Here is a 26,138-nt window from a genome sequence, read left to right on the forward strand (position 1 = left end):
GTTGCTTCAACATGGTCTTCTTGCCTTAATGCTCTATGTTACTCTTGACCTTGTAAAGCATTTATTAATTCTGATACTGACATAGTTGTCAAGTCCTTAGAATCTTCTAGAGAGAAAATTTTTTATTCAAATTTATCAAGCAAACTTGCCAAAAATTTATTAACAGCTCTTCTTTCTATTATATTTTCACCAAGCAGTCTTAACTGATTTACAACTCTTAAAACTTTATCAAAATAATTCTTCATCGTTTCTTCATCTTTCATTTTTAGCACTTCAAATTCTCTCAACAAATTTAGAATCTGTATTTGTCTTATATGATCACTACCATGAAACTCTTCCTTTATCTTGTCCCAAGCTTCCTTTGCAGATTCACATGCCATGATCCTTACAAAGACTGCATCCGTGACAGCAGAGTGGATGCAAGACAAAGCTTTAAATCGTTTTGCTACTTCTTCATTGTATTGCTTCATTTGAGCAATTGTTGGGTTGGCTTGTCGGGCAGGAGGATCTCCTCCTACTTCCACAACTTCCCACAAGTCGAAGGCCTTTAGATATGCCTTCATTTTTACAGCCCACATGGGATAATTGTTGCCATTGAAAACTAGAAGAGCAGCAATGTTGTAATTGGAGGAAGCCATTTATTTATAAAGTCAGACAGAAAGAACAGATAAAGGGAAAAAAAAAGTTTGTAAAAGATAGATGTTTTGAAACAATTTTGCCAAGGTCCCTTAAGATCACTCAAAAACGCTTTGATACCATGTTGATCTTTTGAGAATATTTATAAGAGAAAATTCCATAAAAGAGCTAAATAGAAAAAAAAAAAGAATGATTGATTATTGTCACTGCTGCAGTAAATGTATTTATACATAAATATTGAGAGGATAAGAACAAGAAACAATTAATCTAAAAATAAGGGATCAAAGACAACACAACTTAGTTAAATAATTGCTGCCTTTTCACAGCTCATAACATGTGGCCTTTATTCTAACATAAAAAAAAAAAAACTACTTAAGGATAAAATTCCAAGTCATGTGTTTTGACATATGGACATCCTTATCTTTGAAATGCTAATGCCATGCTCTGCAACCGAGACTTTAAATTCCATTAAAGGCTTCCTTTGGGTATATACCTTAATTCTATGATGATATTGAATCTAGTTGTGGACAAATTTAAAGCTTGACTTGCTTGTTGGAAATCTAAATTGTTTTCTGTAAGTGGAAGGGTTACCCTGCTAAGTCAATTCTTGCTAACCTTCTTATATTCTTCATAACCCAATTTCAACTTGCTATAGGCGTTAAGGGAACTTTGGATAAAATCCAAAGAAAATTTTTTTGGAATGGATCAAGTTCTGGTAAGAAAGTCCATTTCATTTAGTAGAAAACTATTTATTCTTACAAACAATTTGGGACATTTGGTTCAGTGGATCTGCAACTAAAAGCAAAATTTTGCTCAACAAATGGATTTGGAGGTTTGAAAAGAAACATAATAGCCTTTGGAGAACTATCATCTTAGAGAAGCTTGGTTGGGACCTTGAAAGTTTAATCCCACCTTATTGCTCCAACAAAAAAGTCTCCTCTCTCTTGAAGAATATTATCTGCCCCTTGTAACAAATTCTTTTCTTAAGCCTCCATAGGGATTTTTTTCTGTAGGCAACTACAAAAAAATTTTCTTGGGATTGGCGAATGGATTAAAGGCATTGTTCTAAAAACAATGTTCTCTAGAATTTTTTTGCACTTGTTGTAAACAAATCAGACATGTTTAATCGATATAGATTTTAGGTCAATAAAATGTGGACTTGGATTAGTGACCTTAGAATAAGTTGGTTTGAGTGGGATATCCATCAATGGGAACAACTCATCAATATCTTGAAGGAATTCTTCCTTGGGTATGACTTTTAGGATAAGATAATTTGAAAAAGGTCAACAAATAACGAGTGTTGTAACAAGTCCTTCTGTAAAAAGTTCTTTTCTTCATCTTCTCTAAAATTCAATCAATGGAAACTTGTATAAGCAAGCTTTGCGTTGCAAAAAGTTGAAATCTTTTACTGGTAGTTTGTTAAATGTAGAGTAGAAATAAAAGAAAAACTTGTTAAAAAGGGCATGCTAGATCTAAATTTAGTTTTTTGCATCTTACATAAGAGGGACTATAAATAGGTTTAACTAACATCTTTTCTTTACCTATTTTGAAATCTGGGAAGATTTAGGCTTTGAGCTATAACATTTAGGGGATTTCGTGCAATACTTCAAAAGATACAACCTTTTTTTTATTAGCTTGCAACTCTACTTTACCCAATAATCTTTGTAACAAGGTATGACAAATGGCTTTATTTACTATTATTTGTTTTGGATTATTAAAAACACAACAACCTTCAAAGGTTAGAGTTTTGGTCTGAGGTAACTCATTGATGCCATTAAATGTAGAATTGCTTGGTGGTTTCAAATAAGATGACCAACAGACTATAACTTGATTATTAATATCTTTAGATTCCTAATGTTGTTTTAGCTCCTTAAAATGTTAAACCACAAAAGTTTGGGATTGTTTGGGCTTACCTCTAGTGCAACTTCCTCAAATTTAATGTCAACAGTTCGTCAAGAGGAAAACTTGGTGATGCCGGAATTGGAAAGGCTTTATGTGATGAGGTTGGTTTTGTTAAGATCATGTTTTCCAAGTTTGTTTGTATTTTTAACTCAAATATCACTAAGTTGCTTGCTATATTAGAGAAGTTTTTATAATCCTTACAGTTTCAAAGTGAGCTAACTCATAATGCTCAATGGTTGAAAGCAATTCTCTTAATGCGATCAATTGGTATTGAATTCGCATTCAGCTCAATGGAAGTTAAGAAAATTTATCTTGCATATTGAAGCGTTAAAAATTTAACTGAGAAAATGATAAATTCACTATATCCCTCACCTTGCTAATGAGTTAGCCAATGACCTAGCAAAATTAAATGTCTAAATATTATCTAATTTCTTTTTTTATATTAAACTTTTTGAATAGTTGTATTAGTTGGTTTGTGACTATTTTGAATACAAAAGAAAACAACACTTTGATTAGAAGAAAAAGTGTTATTTTGGAGGTTTGATTCCAGATTTACAAAACATATGGTATCTATATGCCTGTTTTGAGGACTAACATGTGGTGAAAAATGTTCCTTGCTATTGTTTTGGCTTATGGTTTCATTTAAATTGATGTTCTTCTTTTTTTTATAAGCCTAAATTTATTGATTATTGAAATTACGTCAAGATTTCATCATTAATGGGCCTATGTCATTTTGCATAAAAAAACCATTCATTCAATCCCTATGCACAAGATTTTCCTCATTCCCAATGTAATCCGTATACACCCACATACTAACTCGTTCACTTTGTCATCCCTATAGTTACAATTGTTACAAAAATGTCATTGTCCAAGAAACAAAAAAATCTCAACTATATCCACATATTCGTCCACAAAACACAAGTTCACAAGCATCATTTTCCACGTTTAGCCTCAAATCCAGAACTATACATGTTACCTACTATTAGATTCATTCCACAAAGAAATTTTCTTTTTCCACACCTTTTTTTGCAAATGCCTTAATGCAATTGTTTGCTTCCCTAAAGATGTTTGTAAATTAGACACACTCGATCAGTTGCCTTAGTTTGTCCACCAATTGAAAGATTCTCCACCATTTCCATAGCTACCTTAAGGGATTCAAAATCCAACTTACAATGATTAAACTCCACCATTAATGCATTTTTCACCACCTGCTTCGATTGATAGAAATCTTCCAAAGCCACTTTGATAGCCATTACTTCAGCATAATTAGACTTACAAACACATATAGGTTTTCAAACATAGCCACTGTAACAGAAATCTTCCATAAACCATACTCCTCAATTCACCCATATTGTTTGAAAAAGTTTGGTACCGAATTTGGTAGTCACCCAAACACTCCCTAACACTTCATAATATCTCCCCAAAATTCCCAATTCCCCTTACAATTAAAAAGAAGATGATTATATTCCTCAACTTTTGATGCACACCAAAAACACTTTTACTTATTTTTCCCTAAATTTAACCCTTTCGAAACTAGGAACTTTTTTATGGGTATCCTTCCTAAGTATGCAAACCACAAAAAATATTGTACCTTAAGAGGTACTTTGAATTTCCAAGCCCACATTAATGTCTCATTTACTCCATGGCTCGGTAAATCTCCTAAAAGTTTGCTTAATTTTTTAATTGAAAATTTTTCATGCTCATCAAATTTCAAAACCAATTTATCTTCTCTTTTCCCACTCACCTTATACCCTCAAGCTTCATCATCAATTGTTTCTCTAACTCCTTTCTCGTGCAAAAAGCCTTTACTAAACTCTATCTTCCTACTTTATTTTTCTCATTTCCTCATAACTTTCACTAACCATTGCCTTTTTACTTCTATCTAGAGTGAACAACCTAGGGTACATAATGCTAGGTGTTTTTGTTGTTGCTATTGTAACTAGGTATTTCTTGTTGTCTAATGATGCATTTGACCTTTTATTTCAAAATCTTATAGTATTGTTCATTCCTTTGTTCAAAGTCTAGATTCTCCATGGCTTTCTTTTAGTGCTATTAAAAGTATCATATGCCTTATTATTTGTTATTGTTGGATTAGTTACAATCTTCATTTGTCTACTCTCAAAGTCTATATTGTTACGGGTGTTTCAGTTGTAGATTTCCTAGGGTCATTTTTTTCACTTGAGGTAGGCAAATTTTTTATATACTTGAGCTTTGGGCTTCTATTTGTTTTCAATTAAGGTTATTTTGTGACTATATCAATTTCTTGAAACATTTGGACTCCCCGTTATATCAATAATAAACTCCTCTATGCTTTCAAAAGAAAATGTAACTAGCATATATAACAAACTAAATGAAACCTCACTAACCTTTTGTATATAAAACCAAATGCATGAGATTGGCTGAATAATTTTCTTCGTAGAACTTTAAAAGCTCCTGTCTTATATCCAACCCTTTTGCTTTTGGTCTAACATCCAAGGTATACCAATTCCCTACATATATATTAACAAGTTAAACAAACACAATATAAGATGCATATATGTATGTAAAATCTTTGTTGGAAAAGAAAAGGACACCATCATTTATTTTGTTTTTAAATTAATCAAATTTATTTGCTATACAAAAGAATTCTATTTTAAATTAATAATCAAGGTATACCAATTCTCTATGTATATATAGTTTACTTAAAACAACCAACAAAATGCTCTATTTTACTACAAGTCTTTTCAATATTTCAATTTGCATAATGTCAACAAGCACAATGCATGCCAAATGACCATGTCATTTGCCAAAGCACATACTATTTTCAAAAAATGAAAGAGAAAACAAGAGTAGGGGGAAGATAAAATTACATAAAAGCTTTACCTATACCAAATCTATGATAAGGATGACTTTCCCAGCTGAGATGGTTTTGAAGCTGCATAGGAGAAAAAGAGTTACAATGGAAACGAAATAGTTATGGATAGCTTTAAACTTCATTTTATTATGCTTCTTGCTTATCATATTTTCTTAGGAAATAAAAAGTAAAAAATAACTTTAAATTAAAATTAAATTTTTTTGAATAATTTAAAAGTTAAAAATTGACTTTGAAAGATAATAGTATCACTTTGAATATGATTATTTCCTATTAGGGTTTCTCAAAGTCTAGTTTGTTTCATACTTAAATCACTTTGATTCTAAGGTATTTCGAATGATCATAGTATTTCTGGTTCAAACTATTTTGATTAGCATCTTTCTTTTTATTTTAAATTGAATGTCTATACTAATTAATTGGCATGCAATTTAAGGAAAAAATTGTGAGTTCTAGTGATTGTTATATTAAACTCTATAATAATTTTAATATTTATTTCTATTTATTTTTCTTTTCCAAAAAGTTCAAAAAACAAACAATAAATCATGTACTTAGAGGCAAAGCTATAAGGGCTTGTCAGAGACCACAATGCTCAAAGTTGGGAGAGAAAACGATATGGGAAGAATTTTTATCTGTGTATTGAATAAAAAAACTGTACAATGTATGTTGTATTTTTATATACAAGAATAAAGGAATGTTAAGCCTATAATAAGCTGCACTACTTGACAAAATTACAAGAATAATAAATGCCTAAAAATGAATAGCTATTTACAATTGTACCATAATTCTGTTGGTCCAGCAATCAGTGTCTGGAAATTCTTTAAAACAAATTCTTGCTGGCATCATCCTATTTAATTCTATAATACTCCCCCCACAAAAGGAGCTACCACAGCTTGTTTCTTTGCTTTCTAGCTCATCAAGGATTTTCCAAGGAATATACTGACTCTTATAATAGACCTTCTTGTGTCTAGACAAGTCTCCCTATCACTATATGCATAAGCTGTTAAGATGAGTTCTAAATGTGAAGACATCAAAATGCCATTCCCTAAAGTTCCTTTTAGGTATTTAAGTACTCTAAGTGCTGCATAAAAATGAGATTTTCCAAGCTTGTCCATATACTGTGATAGTACTTGAATAGCATATGTAATGTCTGGTCGAGCAAAGGTTAGATAAATTAATTTACCTATCAATTGTCTATAAGTTATAGCATTTACTAGTTTATCTTTCTCATTAGCCTTAGATACTTTTGGTTATAGTCCATAGGTGCAAATACAAGCTTAGCACCTAGTAAACCAAGTTCCTTCAATAAACCCAGAGTATACTTTTGCTGGTAGATTGTAATCCTAGTGTCTGACCTTGCTACTTCTAGACTAAGAAAATATTTCACACATCTTAAATCCTTCAACTTAAACTTGGAACTAAGATATTGCGTAACATCATTTGTAGCCTTCACAGAAGAACTCCCTATCATTATGTCATCAACATACACAAGTAATCGCACAAAATCATTATTTTTAGTTGTGTAAGTAAATAAGGAATAATCTGATTTTGATTGTGCGAAACCATAAAGTAGTAATGCCTCAGTGAACTTACAATTCCACTGCCATGATGCTTGTTTGAGCTCGTAGAGTGATTTGTGTAGTTTGCTACCAGACTTCACACCACTAGGATACTCCCCATTGATGAGATAACCTTAAGGCAGGTCCAAGTAAATAATCTCATCAAGGTCTACATTTAAGAAAGCATTATTGAGGTCTAGACGTTATAGATGCCAATTTTTCAATGATGTTATTTCTAAAAACGTTCTGACAATAGGTTGTTTAGCCATTGGACTAAACGTCTCTTGATAGTCAAAGCTTTCTCGTTGATTGTAACCTTTAGCCGCGAACCTAACATTATATCTTTCCACATTGCCATCAGCATTCACCTTCACTTTATATACCCATTTACTACCAATAAAATGTGAATCAGAAGGCAATGGTACCACACTCCAAGTGCCATTGTCTTCCAAGGCATCAATTTTACTTTCATGGCATTCTTTTAATGATAAACTGAATCACTTGATGATAAGTTTTTGGCTCATCAACATCGGACAAAGAAACAATAAAAGTTTTATGAGAATCAAATAATAGATTGAAAGATAGAAAATCTTGAATAGGATATTTAATGACACTATGTGATGATGCAGATGGTAAATCACAATGATATGCCTCTAAGTATTTTAAAGGTCTTCTTATTCTATCTCTTCTCCTCGATGGAGAGTTTTCATGATCACTAATAAAGACAACAAAATGATCATCATAGGAATTAGATATTTAAAGAGGATGAAACAGTATTTGTATTGGAAATAGATTCTGAATTTAATGGACTTGAATTATTTATGTCATGATAAAATCTGTCAATGACAGAAAATTACCAACAAGATTATAATCATGAACAAAAATATTAAAGTTTGAATAATTATCAATATTGATATTGAGATTATTGGTGATAAAATTATACTCACAAGATGTTTGACGAACTGTTTCTTTATTGATAGTTTATGTTGGCTTTTGGAAGGGAAAAATGCTCTCATGGAAGATGACATCCCTACATATAAAGATTTTATGAGTGCTCAAATCATAAAACTTGTATCCCTTCACTTCTGTAGGATATCCTAGAAATACCTCCAGGGTTTAACTTTTTTCTATTATGTAACAAAGTGATAGCAAAACAAAAGGAACCAAATACCTTGAAATGTGAATAAGAAAGTGGTTTTTTGAATTATTTCTCATATGGAGTTTTATTTTTCAAGATTGGTGTAGGTATTCGATTGATAATGCGGGCTGCTCAAAGTATTGAATCACCCCAAAATTTTAAAGGCAGACAGGAATGGAAAATCAAAGCTCTAACAACTATCAGCAGATGTTGGTGTTTTCTTTCAACCACACCATTCTGTTGTGGTCTATCAACGGTTTTCTTTCAACCACACCATTCTGCTATGGTCTATCTACACATGATCGTTGATGCACAATTCGTTTAGAAGAATAAATCAACAAGTTTAAATTCTTGACCATTATCAAATCTTAATTACTTAATTGATTTACGAAATTTGTTGAATATCATATAGTAAAGGGATTGTATCAAACCTGTTGTGTCAGATTTAGCATGCATAAGAAAAGTCCATTTGAAATTATTGTAATCATCTACAATTGTAAGAAAATATCGATGACCATTAATTGTTGGTGTAAAATATGGACCCTAAATATTTACATGCACTAAATAAGATGCAAATTTTGAACTTTGAACATGAACAAGAAAAGGTAAACATTTTGCTTTGCTAGTGGACAAATTTCACAAGGTAAATCATCAACTCAATGAACTTTAAAACAAACTTTTCCTATTGGATTTATCCTATTTGAAGAGACATGCCCTAATCTATAATGCCAAAGGTCAAAATAGCTAGGAGCTATTGTACAAGTAGAAACTGTTTCACAAAAATCCTTGGAAATTGAACCAGTAATTGTTGGTTCACAATTGTTCACAAAGCTAACAAAACCAGTAAAAATGGAATTGGCAAACTTTTCAATACTAAATTTATCAAAGTATTGTGCATCACAGCTATCTTGCAAGAGGTATAGACCTACTGTCACTTTAACAAGCCCAATCACTGTCCATGACTTGCTGTCCTGAATTACATAATATGTATCAATAAAAAAAAGATAAAAATTCTTTGTATTTGTTATCTTACTAATAGAAATAAAATTGAAGCTGAATGAGGGTACACACTAAACATTGTGCAAGATAAACCTTGAGTTTATTTTGATTATCCCTATATGTGATACAGGCACTTTGACTTTGTTTGGTAAATGAACATACATTTGATAAATAGGTTTTGAAGAAATAAAAGACTTACTGAAACACGCTATATGATCACTTGCACCTATGTTAATTATCCAAGTATCATTCTTACCATGAAAATTGAAATCATTATGAAACTTAATTGAATTTAATGAATAAGATGGATGAGAAATATACCAACCAACACTAAATTAACAAGACAGGATCTGTTTTGCTGATTTGGTGAGGCTTGTCCACCATCAATTGAGTTTGTAGCAGGTTCATTGATTAGTGCTAGAATTTTGTTGAACTGATTCTTAATGAAAGAAATAGGTAAAGTGGAGTTGATAGGCATTTCTTATGATTCATCATCTTGAGGGTTACACATCACGTTATTAACCATTGCCTTTCATCTCTTTGGATCAAATTTACGTTTAGTGAATTTGAAATCATTGGGGAATCTTATTAGTCTATAACACTTCTCCTTTGTATGACATTTTTATTGTAGTGTGCACATGCAACATAAGGCCTTTGCTTCTTTTTTGTACCTTGTGTAACAACTATGGCAGATAACTCAAGGTTGGGCAGTGATTGAAAGGTTAGTTCCTCTATGATTACTCCCCTATCATTAGATAGTAAGCCTCCTTCATATCTGTGATAAAAGGATTAAACAAACAAATGGATCCAAGCAAGGAATTCAACGAAGAATCCCAACTTGCTTTGATACCATGTCAAAAGTTAGGAGAGAAAATGATATGGGAAGAATTTTCATATCTGTGTTGAATAAAAAAAAATTGTACAGTGTATCTTTTATTTTTATAAACAAGAATAAAAGAATATCAATCCTATAATAAGTTGCACTACTTAACAAAATTACAAGAATAATAAATTGATGCCGGACCATTGTAAAGACATCTGGACGTTGTGAAAGACACCAATCGTGGCGAGATTGAAAACCTCATTAAGGTGAATTACCAATCTTGACAAGGTTGAAAACTCCACTAAGGTGAAAAATAGCTAAAATCTCACTTTGGTTGGTTAGGACAAAGATACTAAAAACCTCTTACTCTTTAAAAAGAGCCTAGAGGAATAAACACTCTTACTTAAAAAAATATTATTTATTAACTCTCAACTGTAATATTTCATAACTAAGCTTAAGGGTCCTATTTATAGTATTATAGGCCCACATCTTAATAAAACTTTACTTTTAGTTGCTTAATACAATTAGAATAATTAACAAAAGATTTAAATAAAATAAGTGTTCTATTCCTAAATAGAACATGACTATCCTAATCAAATACGAATTCTTAAAAGTATTAAAATTCTAATAAAAATAAGAAAAGAATCCTAATCTAAATAGAATAAAGAAAATAAATCCTATATCAACTACAATTAGAAAAACTAAATAGAATCGTAGATGCTCTTGCATCATAAATGCCCAAGAATGCATAGCTATTTACAAATGTACCATTATTCTGTTGGTTCAACAATTAGTGTTTAGAATTTTCTTTAAAACAAATTGTTGTCGGCATTATCCCATTTAATTCTCGAATGCCTTTGCTTTTGAAGGTCTTATATACGCTATAGCTTCTCAACATAACAAAGGGAAACTCTTGCTTTGACCCTACAAAAATTTTAACTACCCCCTTTTAGAGGTGCTTATGGACCAAGTCAAGCTTGATTGACACCTCTAAAATTTAGATTCAAGTTTAGACCTAGCTTGATTAATTAAATTTTATTTATTATTAAAATATTAAAAAATTATTTTTTATATAAATATTTTTAATATTTGTAAATATATTTTCAAATTAAATTAAATAATAAATAAATAAAATTATTCATATAATAAATATCTCAAGTCTGGCCTAGTCGAACTTAAGCCTAAAAGATCTTGTCCATGCCACAACTTAAGTCAGGCTAGGCTTGGGTGGAGAGATTTACCGCCTTTCTTATAAAATTTGAAATCAATATTATAGATGAAATAGAGGGAGTTGAGTTGGAGATAATCACCCAAAAGAACACCTTCCAGATTTGCTATGAATGCCAAGAACACATTTACAACAATAATGCAAATCTTTTTTGCCTTTTTTCTATCAGTATGGTTTACTTAGGGAAGAGTTTCATATTTCTTTTTGAATTACTCAGGAAAAGGGAAACCTATTTGAGATCTCCCCAAAAGATGAGCCATGTCAACATTGTGCCATGTCAGCATTATGCCACATCATCTGTATTAGTGTTATGTCAGCTTGGTGAAAATGTCATATCAGCATACTTAACGATCAAATTTAATGGTGTTACAGTTAAAGACTGAAATTAATAAATTGATAAAGTATAAGGAACCAGTTCATACAAATTATTGTATCAGGACTAAATGTATACTTTTTGTATAATACAAAGACTAATTGCATAAATTAACCAAAAAAACACTAATTGTTTTAAACTGATCACCATCATTTCTTAACTGATTACCATCTTCTTAATTGAAGTCATCCTTGCCAACAAAAAAAACCTTCACTTTCTTCAACATTCCCTAAACCCAACTACCTTATAATTAGAATGTTCTCTCCTTGTTTGTAAATTCCTGTTCCTCTTTTAAAAATCATTCTTTAGGTAGTCTTGAATTTTCAAAAACTGTAAAAAATGTGGGGAGAGAATCTATTATTGTTAGTAAATAAAATTCAATACCATCAAATTTCCCTTGGAGATTTTAAGGAAGAGAAGAGTATTAGATTTCCCTTATAGATTCTAGGAAAGAGAATAAAAGGATTTGACTTTCGTTTACAGATTCTAGAGAAGAGAATAGCATCATATTTCCTTTACAACTTTTAGGAAAGAGAAAAGAAGGATTTTTCTTTTATTATGGAACAATATGTTGGCTCCATTAGTTTTTGATGATAGTAAAACATTTCCATTCATTTGTATCTACTAATTCTACTTGAGTGTGCAGGACAAGAATTGTATGTCAATGATAATTAAATAATTCCATGGGACATATCAAAAAGGTATATGAATAAGAAGCCACAACTAATCAACAAACAGAAGCTCCATAGTTGAATAATGAAGGGTTAGTCAGCTAAAATTCGAATCAAAAGTTGGCGGGCTTAAGAGTATTGAGAAATAGAAAAGACTTAGTTGACCTAGAAATGGGTTAGTCAACTAAGAGCCTACTGCCAAAAATCTGGATTTCAAGATAGAACCAACTTAATCGACTAAAAAGGAAGTTAGTCGACTAAGTGCTCACTACCAGAAATTGGGATCAGAAAACAAAAACAACTTAGTCGACTAAGAGCACAGTTAGTCGACTAAGAGCATTCTGCCAAAAACTTTGAATTGGCACTAAAAGACAGATTAATGGATAGAACTGCAACAAAACTATTTTCAACGGTCAAAAAACTGCCTAACATCTATCAGAGCTGATTTTCCAAGTATTTAAGAAGCTTCCAATGGCTAGAAATGTAATTAAGGCTTCCAAGAACAAAAAAAAGCTCAAAAACCAGAAAATACTCTCTTCTTATTTACTGCACTCAACTCCTATCTTTGTAATTGTGATCTGCACTTCACTTTGTGCCACTTAAATCAACCTTGTGATCATAGGTACACTCTTATCACTTCTCTTCTTGTATTCTTAGAGTAAACAGATCACTCTAAGGGATTGATTCAAGCTAGGATTGCTTGATTCAGCATAGGTTCTAACTTAGCCTTGAAAAGCTAGGTGTTGGGTTTTACTTGATCCTAGTAAAAAATATTGTGAAAGGTTTTGGCTAAGCCTAGTAAAAGCCATTTTAAAGCTTTGGTGAAAGCTTGTGAATTTCACCTTTTATAGTAGATTGATTTGGAAAATCTTTGGCTGAATAATCAAGATAATTGATGTAGGTTTTGGACCGAACCACTTTAAATTCTAGTGTATTGTCTACTCTGATTTTTTTTTTATTCCTTCTTAAATCATTTCCGCATCTTGCATAGAACAAGTCTTTATTGATCTTAAAACTTTTCTTCAACTTAGAGCCAATTTGAGTAAGAGCCAAAAAGTGTTATTCACCCCTTCTAGCACATTCATTTGGGACCAACACAATATTGTTATGTGTCCTACCTTTACTATTCCTTTTCTCAAAATCATTTTTGGGTATTTTCGGATTTCTCTACACCAACTTTCAATCAAGCAACAAGGGCTTCAATCAAATAGAAAAAGTTGGATTAGATTTTTTGCTTGGAAGGATGACTTCAATTACGAAGATGATAATCAGTTAAGAAACTATGGTAATCAATTTGAAACAATTAGTTTTTTTTTTAAAATTTTTGTTTCAAATTCCTAGCCAATGATTTTTGAACATTTGAAAAGGAAAAAACCCAATTTTGAGTTAATAATTTTTTATGTCACGTCATCTACCACGTGACATTGACATCATCAAGATGACACGTTAACGCATCAAAAATTGCTAATTTTACCATTGACTAACGAAAGTTAGTTAACAATTAATGAGAGATAATTCTTTGATCTAAAATAAAAATTCAGAGGCTTATTTGAACACAAAATAAAGACATGGAGCAAATTGACTTTCTTGATATAGTACTGACACTTATGTATGTATTTAGCTTATATATAAATTAGAAAATATCCTCAATAAAATAGTTAAATCTTCCAGTGAAATATTCAATCTATAACTAATTAATACTCTTCTTTAAATATAGGGATAAGAAATCTATCATGAACCTATCGACCTGTCACGCAACACATGTACGAAGTAACATTAACAAGTACAAGCTTAACCAAGAAGAAAGATCTCTATTATATTCAAAATTCTAAAATATCTAAAATTTAATTGATATAAAATTTATTTTATCGCTACTTTAACATATTTAGGCATTCGGTTAGTTTAAAAAAACGATTCAAGATCAAAGTAAAACTAATACCTGGCGCATTCTCCACTTATCAGACAATAAGTAATTCTGGTATGCTGAGACAAAAAGAAAAATGGTACTAATGAATTAAAGTCTAAATACTAGAAAACATTGTGTTTATAAATAAATAAATAAATATAGTCCTTATACTAAACTTTAAAAAAATCTAATGAGATATCTACATTAATTTGTGGAGACATGAATTTTAATTCCATATATACCCCAATACTTGACATGTTTTTTGACCAATCAAAAAATGAAGGGTGGTAGGAAAAATATTACGCCACTTGATAGGGCTACCATGCAACATACGCGTGGCTACTAGGAGTCAAAAACTACCTTCTGGATGGCACGGCCGTTTAGCAACAAGGACAACCTTAGTGATATGAGCAACTTATCTTTTTTGCTCAACCCTGTCAATACTGATACTTAGACATCTTTGAGATCAAATTCCTTTTCTGGTGCACAAGATTCATCTAAGATGACAAGTACAGAGCATACTTAAGGATTTGAACTCATGAGAGATCTATACTTACATATCCTTGATAATTACTAGGAAAGAAGAAAGAGGCTTAGAAAGTTTGTTGAAGAAACATTGGATTTTTATTACTCAAAGGTGTTTTGCCTTTTCATTTCAAGAGTTCTCCTTCATTAAAAGAGTTTCCTTACCATGTTCATCCTAAAATACAGTAAAAAGTGAACTTGGTCCAAAACAGGATCTCATCCAGAGTTTTAATTGTGAAGGTAACCTTATTTTCCACTTCACAGATTCATCCACTAGACACTGTCCATGCGACATCAACTGTAGTTACAAAAGATGCTAGAGAGATAGTCTTGAGGCAGACTATGAGCCAAATCATGAGCCAACCAAGATGATGGTGCTTTTTTGAGTCCAAATGGCAAGACAGTCCACTGATAGTGGTAATTAAGTATATAGAAACCTGTTTTGGGCTTATCTTCAAGATAGATGCCCAATTGCTAGAACCCGGCTTTCAGATCGAACTTAGAAAACACTCTGGCATTAGCAAGACGTGAGAATAAAGAGTTTCTGTTTAGAAGTGGGAACTTGTCATCTAGGAGAAAATGGTTGAAAGGCTGGTAGTTGATAACTAGTTTTAACATTCCCTTAATTTGCTCAGCTCTTTTACTGATATAAAAGTTTTACACGCCCATTGAGAATCTGAAAGCTCAATAAATATCTATTATTCCAACACATTTCATCCTTGCTCAGCTAATTTTTGTTGTTTAAGATTTATTGATAAGTGGCTAGCCTTTGTGGGATTAATATCCTCGTTAAGCTTGAATGGTAACCTAACAAAAAATTCTAGATTCTTCCACAGGGGATTGTTGCATTTAAGCATGAATTATGAATGAGAATTGGCACATGCCTTTTCTCTAAGTAGATCAATTGTAAGCAGCCCCTGGTCAGACAGTTGCTGGATAGGATAAAGATACGGAATTTGTACACATGGTTTGAAAGAATATTTGTACCTTATTCCTTCAGGGAGAATCCTCGAATGTTGGCATTCATGATAAATGTCAAATCCAATCACTATGTTTTTCCAATTCCTTCAGACCCTAGTACTTGGGTGGTGATAGAACACTAGGGGAATAACTGGATAGTGATAGGTTCGTTTATCAAGTGTGTAGTGAAAATATGATCTGAAGCAATTTTGAAATGCCTTTCATAAGGTATCTAGCATTCAAATGGAAGGATATTTGGGTTCATGACTGTTTCAACACCGCCTACATCAAAGAAGGTAATGACTGTTATCGGTTGGCTATATTTGGAAGGATAGATTGAGACTGGTACTGAGGTTATTAGTGGTGCAGGGATTTTTTGTGCTTTAAGTTAGGAAGGAATATTTGGTCAGGGTTGGATTATGAACATGTCTTCAAGGTTAGAGACAAAGTCTGAGGTTATAGTTTGGATGGCAAACAAAGTTCTGTCTGTAGGTTCATCTTCGAGAGGAAAAATGGATTCCAGATTATCATCCTTAAGATTTTCCTTTGTTTTTCATTCAATCTCCTAGAACATTTTTGCTCCTTTCCTTTTATTGTTAGGACATTGTTCTGCACAATGTCCTTGCTGGTTGTAGATATAACACTTGGTTGACTTAGTCCTCTTGCTTAGCCTCCTCTTCTTCAGATATTTCCACTTTGTTCTGTATCTGTGATGAGAAGCAACTTGTTTGAAAAATCTGAATTTCCTTAAATGCTTCTTTCTTTTTGATTTGTAGTCACAATCTTGGGTTTTGTGACATTTTATCAACTAATCAGTTTTTTCACAAGCTTTATCTAGGTCTCTGTTCCCTTTAAGGTAATCTTTTACCACTTTGAGCTTATTGCAGATATCCTCAAGGGCAATGTGGACTTCTTATTGGATTTCTCCAAGGGTTAAAAACAAAATGTCTTTTCTTTGTTGTTGAAGAGACCTTGTAATTACTGTCTGGATGGGCTTTGGGATTAAGGAGACAAAAACTTGTTTTAAACTTGGAGAGGCACCAAGGGTATAGAAGAGTTTCATCATCTTCTGGAAATATTTATCCAGATCTTCTTTCTTATGGGAGCAACATTATTTTTGGAAAATTCCTTCCTATGGAGAATCTTGACATCTTCAATGTCTCCTATAAAATATCTACGAAGGATTTGGATTATTTGGCTGAAATCTTACATGACCAGAAACTGCATTTAGCCAGTTTGATTGAAGGTATTCCACCAGTATCTTAGGACTCCAGTAAACCTTGACACGAATTCCATCAAGATAGTATAGTGATTATCTTCAGTTAGCCTCCTGGTTTCTAACCATGCATAGAATTCTTAGAATTGTTCTGCCCACTTTGTTGGTGGGATATCGTCAATGGTGAATGTCAACTTTGAGATTGTTGGAGTTGCTTTTCTTAGAGCATTATTGGGTTCCGTGTCATCTTCATCCATCTCCTCGACCTTTACTTTTGAGCTTGCCATGAATTGGGATCTTTCTGGTTCTGGCAAAGGGTCTTCAAGATAAGGATGAGATTCTCCATCACTACTGGTCATAGCTTCTAAAGTTTTAAAAGACGTTGAGTAGGATGATGGAGATGTTGGCTCGTCTTGGATTGCTTGAGCAGAAAAGATCTTGGGAATTGTATTTTCTTTGTATTCTTTGAGGAAAAAAACCAAAGAATTTTCTTGCTTGATCATCAATGTTTTGGGTTCAACGCCTCTGATGTTTATTTCAAATCTTGGTTTTGATTGTGGAACTTCTATTTCTTCTTGTGACCGTACAGGTTTTTTCCTTTGGGCTTTTGCAGACAATGTTTCAAGCTTTTATGTTTCAGAGGATTCTTCGACTTCTTTTCATTTCCTCTGTTTTTCTTCTTCTTTTTAGGCTTTGAGTTTTTCGTAAAGATTAAAAAGAGTCAATTCTTTGGATAGAGGTGGCAGTTTTTCTGGTATTTTTGGAGTGCAAGTTGATAGTAGGAATGGATCATTCCCGTTTGGAGATTGGATTTTCTTGGTTTCTTGAAGGAGCTTTATCTGAGCTTTAAGCTTCTAAATTTCTGCTTTCTTTTGTTCCATATATAGTTGGAATGGAACACCTTGTTCTGGTATTTCCTTGGAGAGTTGTCTAAGTCTATTTTGGAGAAGTTTGATCATATCGTTGGTGGTCTTGGCATTTTCATCCACTTTATTTTCCACCTTCTGGATTTTGTCCTAAGATGCTGCTGAGCTCTTGGTCAATTCCTTTCAGCAAAGAATTTTGGACGAGAGAATTTATTGTTTGCTAGTTTAGTGTAGCTTCTGCTGCACTGATTTTGACTAGTCTTCCCATAGCATCAGCTTGGAGAGGGGTCAGAATTTTAGGTGCATGTTTGAATTCCTTTTCTGTAAATTCTTCTAGTGGAGGAAAATCATGGTCATAAGAAGGACTTATTGGTTGAAACAGGCAAACCTAGTGTACTAGTGGAGGTTGCTGAGATTGGTGATAAGTTTGAAAGCAACTTCGTTTTTGTACCCACCTTTGGATCTTTTTGTAACATGGTAAAACAGGTTTTAGAGATTTTGGAGATGGTGGTTCATGGTGCAAAAGGTTCTCTTTGTGCCCAGAGGAGAATATTTAACTAAATACTGGTATTTTCCTCCATGTTCTCCCAAAGGTCCTATTGAAGGATTTTTGTCTTGATATCTCCTGCACATAACTTTGTCAGAGGAACAACTTTGCTCTTTCTTTTTTGATTTCTTGGCAAGGCCATGATCTAACTCATAGTCTGCCTCAAGACTGTCTTTTGGCATCCTTTGCAGTTATAGTTGATGTCCCATGGACAGTGTCCAGTGGACGAATATGTGAAATGGAAAATAAGGTTACCCTCCAAATCAAAACTTTGGATGAGGGCTTGTTTTGGACTAGTTTCACTTTATACTATTTTAAGCATGAACATGGTAAGGAAAATGGGTGGTGCATATGGGTAAAGCCACTTTATGGGATGGGCGCCCCCCCTCCCCCCTCAAAATTTTAAGAATTTTTTACATATTATATAAAATTTTTTAATTTTTTTATAAATTTTCTTAATGGCCCCGTAAAATAATTTTTTATTTGATAATTAATACAAATGAAGAACAACAAAATAATTTCATATGTTTGACTCAATTTTAAAGATTTTTTTATTTTTCCTTTCAATTTATATTATTTTTATTTTTATTTATTTATTTATTTATTTTATTCACTCATATATTTTAAAATCTCTATAGATTTTCTTTTACAAATTTCTATGAACTATCAATCATATTTTTTTTCTTTCTTTTTTATTATACCATATGTGAATTATATCTTCTACTTGTCATATTTTTTTTGTGTTATGTGGATTTTATTTTTTATGATTTTAATCGTTAAAAATAAATAAATTATTATATAATTTTCAAATATAAGTTGCAATATTGCACAGTTGCTTAGAATTTCATCAATATATCATTTTTTATTTAAAATAACCAATGCATTCTGGCATGTATGATGCAAACTTTAAGTAATAAGGATATACATACATATTGATCAAAAAAAATAATTGTATTTTTTTCAATACAATTTTATTGATTATATATTTTTAATGGCTCTCAAAATTATTTTTTATTTAATAATTAGTTTTAATCGTCAAGCTGTTTGATAAAATTAAAGTCATTATGGCTAGCATATTGCTAGTTAAGCTTAGCAAATAAATTCTAAACTAATATGTTAAGCTTATCAAATTTTTTAAAAATATAAAAGTAAGTCTACTAATCCAAGTCATTAAGTTTTAATATAAATTGAAACCTATCATAACATATTATATCTTAACAATCCAACCTAATAGCTTATCAGAATATATTATATTTTAATAGTTCAACCCAATAACTTGATATGTTAATTAACAATTCAAGAGGTAAATAAAAAATAAAAGGAGAGTTAAAACACACAAAGCAAAGAGGTAATTTATTTGAGTTCGAAAAACTGTTTTCTCTTTCACTGTTGCCCGTAAAGAATGAAAGAGACTCTATTTATAGTTTCATTCAATCATATTTATAAATGATATCATTATTATTGTTAATGTGTATTTTTTATATATATATCTAATGTTTTTTGAATTTTATTTATGCCTTTGGATGAGTGATAATTGAATTATATATAAAGTTCTCTTTAATTATTTAGTGTCTCTCTCTCTATTTGGTCTCCTTTTAAAAATACTCTAACTCCGCCCCTTATGGTGCAAAAGGCTCCTTTAAATGAGAGTGATCAAATTTGATTTCTACTATCCCATCCGACTTTCTAGTGAAATGAGTTTCTGTGGATTGGATGGAGTTTGCTGTTTCATGGAGCTTCTCATCATTAGTCACCCACTTTTTTGGCAAAAGTATGGCGAGGTCCTACTTAGGAATTCTTTTGGGGACAAAAGTATAGGTAGGGACCTAAGTGGTATTTATGGAGAGGACCAAAGCATCATCAGAGTTGATTTAGAGTCTGGAAAGATTGAATGTATGGTCTTGAATCTTATAAATCATCTGGTAATGGAGTGTGGCAATTATGGCTGAGGGAACTTGTTGAGCACTTACTATTTGGATATGAACTTTCAATGCTGAGAGTAGGTTTGGTCATAAAGAGCCATAGTGTAGTTTGGGAATAGAGTCACAATGACTGTTCCGTGTTGAGAGTATTTGATCATGCACGGATTTTGATTAACATATAATTGATGTGTCATCAAATTTTTAAAACGGAATTAAGAATTGGGATGCGTCGATATATGAAATAAAAATATCACACTCAATAATTTTTTAGTACTTATATTATATTAGACATTTTCTTAAAATATAAAAACTAAACATGATATTATACAAATTAAAAAACAAAGATAAATAAAAGGCTCACCAGACTCAACAGTTTTAATTTCCCTCATGGCTGCTTCAGTTGACATCAACGGTTTAATAAAGATCTGGGAAAAGCTGAATGGTATTGCACCAATCAGAAAAAAAAAAAAAAAAGGGGAAAATTACAGGACAACAACGAAATTCACAAACTTTACATGAACATTAATTTGATGGAAATAACACCAAAGAAAGCTGAGAAAACAACACTTACCGTTCCAAAGCTTCTTCAAAACAGTCATTGTTAATGTTAAAATGATAGTCGGTCCGGTTGGGATACAGAATGCCTTCTGTGTAGCCTCCATGCTAAATATCAGTAAAGTAAACCAAGCATATATAATTAAGCAAAAAATGTAATATTTTTGGGAAAATATAAGGAAAAATATACGATTTTACTTTTAATTATATAAACTAATTAAATTTGAACTGATATTATGCCTTATTTATTTATTTATTTATTTTTCATCTTTATTCAATTATAATTTTACATTTTATTTGTTATCTTTATTGCGTGATAAATATTTAAACAGCAAAAAAAAATTAACCAAACAGTGATTGTTTATTTTGTTTTTTTTTTAAGATAATCAACAAAAATAGACTCGTGTGCATAAAAGATCTACCACGGTTAGAAACTCAAAAACATTATAATTTGAGTAACTAAACTCATATATAATGACATATAGAAGAGTACATTTGAGATGAACAGTACCTCGACTATGTACTGACAGTAACTATCCTTCCCAGGATATTTTTCACTAGCATAAGCCAGCAGTAGCACGCGCACTACAAAAAATGAAACAAAAAAAAAAAAGAAACATTTGGAATAAGAAAAAGAATTGTTGAGTTGCTCAAATGAAATCATACGAGTCCCTCTTCTACCCAAAGAAATGCTCAAGATCAAATAAAGTTGGACCCTGAAATTATAGCCAAAATCTTAATAAGACATCAAATTTCCAGTCAGAAAACGCATTACATATTTTACCAAACCCAGTCGATCCTTGAGCGTCTAGCAGGTAAGGTTTATAGCATAGAAATGACTACTTCTCCTTAAGTATATTTGACTTTCTATCAGAAGAAAAATATATGTACGTACTGAGAAGATGAGCAAGGCCCTCGCAGCCATCAGGATCAGATAAGTGGCCAATGCTGACATACATACATGCAGCAGACTGCAACATCAAAGCCAGAAATTTTTGGATTTATTAATTAAATTAAATTGGAACAAAGAAAAAGAACAAGATAGAAATTAATTTTTGGGAATTGCACTTGCCTTGTCGGTGTCCGGATCGCTGATGAGGAGAACTTGAAGGGAGTTTCCGAGGACGATCCTCCTGTACTCTCTCTTGTCTGTTCGAGGCTTTACTATTTCTTCGTCGATTTCCGTTACATTAGCCATTTTCAAGTTCGGTCGAGAGGGGAAAGATCAATTTGCTTGTTTTTTTATCTTTTGCGGCTTGAAATTTATTTAAGGGGAAAGAGTAGATTTTCAATATATTGAGAAGGGTAATTTTATCTTTATCATACAATAAAGCCTATCACTGTTCACCACTATTAGAGGGTGATATGACATTTCCTAAAGCTCTATTAAAATATCTTACAACGCTTATTAGAAATTATTTTATGTTGGATACAATAACATAATATTTCCCATAATTTCATTATTGTAGACAAACGAATTTGACCTGTAATACTATTTCTTGCTGCAACTTTTCTTTCCGCTTTACCTAAAGGGGCAAGGGGGGGAGCTAGTATTTTTATTGAGAGGGTCAAAGATTAAGAAGAATAAAAATTAAAAATTTTTAAAATTAATATATTATATTTAATCATTATTAATTAAAAATTTTATAATAGATAATACTTTTATATAACATGTAAAAAAAAAATTTATAATAGTACTTTAGAAAAGTTTTGTTTGACAATGGTAATATCTTTTTTAATATAAATAACTAAATTATTTGTAAGAAACTTATCATCCATTTTATTTCGAAATCTTATCTTGCTCAATATAAACGACTAAAAAATTAATGTAGTCAACATCTAATATTCTTATTTTACTATATTTATGTTTATAATACTAAATATTAAACTATAATGCATAAAATATAAATAGTTAAATACGATATACAGAATTAATAATTTCTTCTTATACTCAAGATAATTTCCTTTCAACTAAATATAAAACGTAAACCACATTAAAAACATATACTCAAGATAATTTTTTCTTATATAATTAGGATTAATAAAAAATAATATATTAATAAAATTTTAAACAACAACCAAAAATACAACATTAGAATTTATATTTGAGAATTACATATACATAATTTTTAATTTTTAAATATTAAAATCATTAAAAATAAAATCTACATAACCAAAAAAAAATCATGATAATTAGGAGATATAACCTACATAACAAAAAAAGAGTATAGTTGATGATTCGTGAAAATTTAAAACAGAAAATCTATAAAACTTAAAATATATGAGCAAATAGAATATAATTGAAAAATATAAATAATAATAATATAAATACAAAAATTAAATAAAAACTTTATCTTTTTATAATTTCACAATATAAGGACAAAAAAGAAAAGAGAGAAAGATGGGTGGAGAAATTTAAAAAATTAAAAAAAAATTAAGAATTTGAATAAAATTAAATGAAACTTGTAAGGTCATTTTATTATTTTTTAATTATATTAATTATTTAATAAAAAATTATTTTAAAAAATTATTAAAACTATATAATATATAAAAATTTTCAAAAATTTTGCGGGAGCCATGGCCCCTCATTACAAAGGGACGCTCCGGCCCCTGAGGGGCACCACCATTTTCTCTTCCGCATAAAGGCAAAGTTTCTTTTTTTAATATCGTTATCTTGGATCCCAGCAATATTCCAGATGTATATCCTGCATGGTCGTGTCTTCTCTTTCTCAATAAAATGTCTGATTATTATGTTGTTTTATCCCTTTTCACTTTTCAACATTTTTTTAAAATTAACATATGACTTAGCCTTTTATCCTTAATTCTGGATTATTTTTTTCTAATTTATTCATGCATGATTGCTATGTTTTGCATTATTGATGCACTTTTTCTAATTTGCTTAGCTTTATCCCGTTATCCTTTGCTTTTGGTTTTTGTCCTTTTGAGGCCAGAGCATTGAGATAAGTTGTCCCTACTCACTAATCGCTCCACGGAGGCATCACTTGTGCCTCCATAACTCCAAAAATTAGTCCGATTCACTACAAAATATATAACTATTTACGATGAAAATTTTTATAAAAAAAAACTTAATTTTTATAAAAAATTAACTACTGATAGAATTGTTGATGGTTAAATTTTGTCGAAAATACATTAATAGGTAAACTATTCTATCGAAAAAAGTAATGAAACTCAAATTGGTAGACAATTTTTTGTAATATTTCATCATTAAAAAGGTGAAATGACGGTTCATTTATTGACTTACTTTTGTCACCGTTCTGGTAGAGTATTTCGTCAATGATTTGAGATATTCCGTTAGTAATCCATCGACAATTCCATTAGATGTTGGTTAGAAAATCAATCGAAAAAATTTTTGGTTATTCAGTCGGTATTTTATAGGTGATAAAAGGATATTTTGATAATTCTACAAAATATGTATGTATGCAAACTTATGTATTATACAATTATCAGATATTTGGAGAATATTATTATGGAATTTAAAATAATTAAAAATAAATATTATTATACAATTAAAAATATTAAAAAATACAAAATATATTAATTTATATTCAAAGTATACAATGTTTCAATGTTTTAAAAATAATGTAAATAGACATAAAAGAAGTCCAATGCCTCACAACGTGTTGTCGTCACCTCTTGCAGACTCTCCCTCGAATTGAAAGTGCTCGCTTGTTGTGGTGGAGGGACTGAATCCGCATCATCTGTTCCATCAAGGTCTAAACTGTCTTCGTCGTCGCACTGTTCTTCTTTATTTTCTATGGCATCTGGAGAACATTCTCATTACTCTTGTTCAATGTGTCGCGAATGTCAACAATGTTCTCTTCTCGATGCTACACCTTTTATTGGAGAGGATCAGGATGAGCAACATTCACCACCGAACCTCCACATGCAAGCTCTGATGTCGGTACAAGCAAAGACCCACCAGGCATTCTAATCCTAAAATCATACACGTGATTACGAGCAGAGGCTTAATAAGTTCAAAAGTTTAAAATAAAATATTTAAATAAATTTTTTTTATTAAAATTAAAAAAAATTATTAAAATTTTATTTTTCTATCCTTTTGAGATACAAAATTTTTAATTAAAGTTTTATAATCAAGTTCTTATAATATTTCTTTTTCAATTGATAATATAGTCAATCCATTTAATCTTTCTTGAGACATTGTTAATCTTAAATAAGATTTTATTAATTTTAGTTTTGAAAAACTTCTTTCTCCTTAAGCAACACTTATTGAAATTGTTAACATTATTTTAAAAGTAATATATGCATTTGAAAAAGAATCGAGTCTTCTTATATGATTAAGTATGTCAATTGGATTGTTTTCTTCCTGTATAATTTCTTTTAAAATTTTTAATTCTGAAAATAAATCTAAACTATCAATATCATAATAGTTATTATATTTTAAGGAACATTCAAGATTAAGGCAATATTATTTCAAACTATTATCATATAATGATTTCAACTTTTTACCTCTATATAGAAAACAAAAAAAATTGGTTTTATATATAGAAAAAAAATAACTGTTGAAAATAATTAAATGAGTTGATTGAAAATAAGAGAAATAAGTAAGAAAAAACTAATTGTTGAAGATGATTAAATACATATGACCGTTAGTTGATTGAAATAAGAAAATATAATTGAGAATTAATAACATTTTAGAAATAAGGAAGTGATAGAAAATTAAAATTTATTAGGCACATAATTAGAAAAATGAGAGAACAAATAATATTATTAATTATTTTTACTTTTATATTTTTTTATTATAATTAATTATATTATAATTATTATAAAATTATAAATCTTTCCTAAATTTGAGACCTCTCCAAATTGGGGGCCTAAAGCCCTTGCTTGGGTGGCTTCACCCAAGGGCCGGCTCTGATTGCGAGTCACATTCTATCATGTTTCCAATCAATTCTTTTTTGTTGAGAAATTTCATCAAAAATTAATTGAAAAATATTAAAAAATGGCTGCAAATTATATCATCTATGGATAATCTGACATATTGCTTTGGACAAAAGATTTTCCATTGAATAAAATTATTTTTAAGTAATTATTGCTCTTTTTTATATGATTTTAGACTATATGATGATTAAGACTTTTCTTTGTGTGACGTGCTAAAATACTAATAATTTAGTTTTAGCCTTACATTAACAAAGATGAATTTGTCTTACCCAACTTTATCCTTATAATTTATAGGTGACAGTTTCTTTTGACAGGTAACTTGATGTTAATTTATGTCCTTAATATGAACTTTATATAGTGAATTATATTTGAATGATAAATGATGGATGCTCGTAAGTATGGAATGGACAGGTGGAATTAATTATGAAATGAAATAGGATAATCTCTCATTGTATAGTTTACTATCACATGTAAAATAAAAAAAAAGGATTGATGGTTTTACTTTAGGTTAGTTAAGAAAAAAAGTTGCAAATTTAGATTTAGT

General features: G+C 30.8%; 1 protein-coding gene across 3 annotated transcripts in view; it reads right to left on the reverse strand.

Moving 5' to 3' along the window:
• Nucleotides 1-21,992, reverse strand: part of LOC18598935 (insulin-degrading enzyme-like 1, peroxisomal) — an 88,801-nt gene extending 66,809 nt beyond the window's left edge. The window contains exons 1-8 of one of the 3 annotated variants that reach the window (XM_018120656.2): nucleotides 21,747-21,992; nucleotides 21,570-21,645; nucleotides 21,186-21,259; nucleotides 20,691-20,782; nucleotides 20,481-20,554; nucleotides 14,117-14,160; nucleotides 5,401-5,452; nucleotides 4,905-5,027 (exon numbers count right to left, since the gene is read on the reverse strand). In XM_018120656.2, the coding sequence (XP_017976145.2) occupies nucleotides 4,905-5,027; nucleotides 5,401-5,452; nucleotides 14,117-14,160; nucleotides 20,481-20,554; nucleotides 20,691-20,782; nucleotides 21,186-21,259; nucleotides 21,570-21,645; nucleotides 21,747-21,872 (661 nt within the window). In that variant the 5' untranslated portion in view covers nucleotides 21,873-21,992. Of the gene's footprint in view, nucleotides 1-4,904; nucleotides 5,028-5,400; nucleotides 5,453-14,116; nucleotides 14,161-20,480; nucleotides 20,555-20,690; nucleotides 20,783-21,185; nucleotides 21,260-21,569; nucleotides 21,646-21,746 lie in introns of those variants that run through there. The other 2 variants (XM_088806071.1, XM_088806070.1) reach the window with 2 other exon arrangements.
• Between the last annotated feature and the right edge of the window lie 4,146 nt (nucleotides 21,993-26,138).

This window comes from Theobroma cacao, chromosome 5 (assembly GCF_053813885.1).
Source record: "Theobroma cacao isolate CCN51 chromosome 5, ASM5381388v1, whole genome shotgun sequence".
In the NCBI taxonomy this organism is placed as follows: Eukaryota; Viridiplantae; Streptophyta; class Magnoliopsida; order Malvales; family Malvaceae; genus Theobroma; species Theobroma cacao.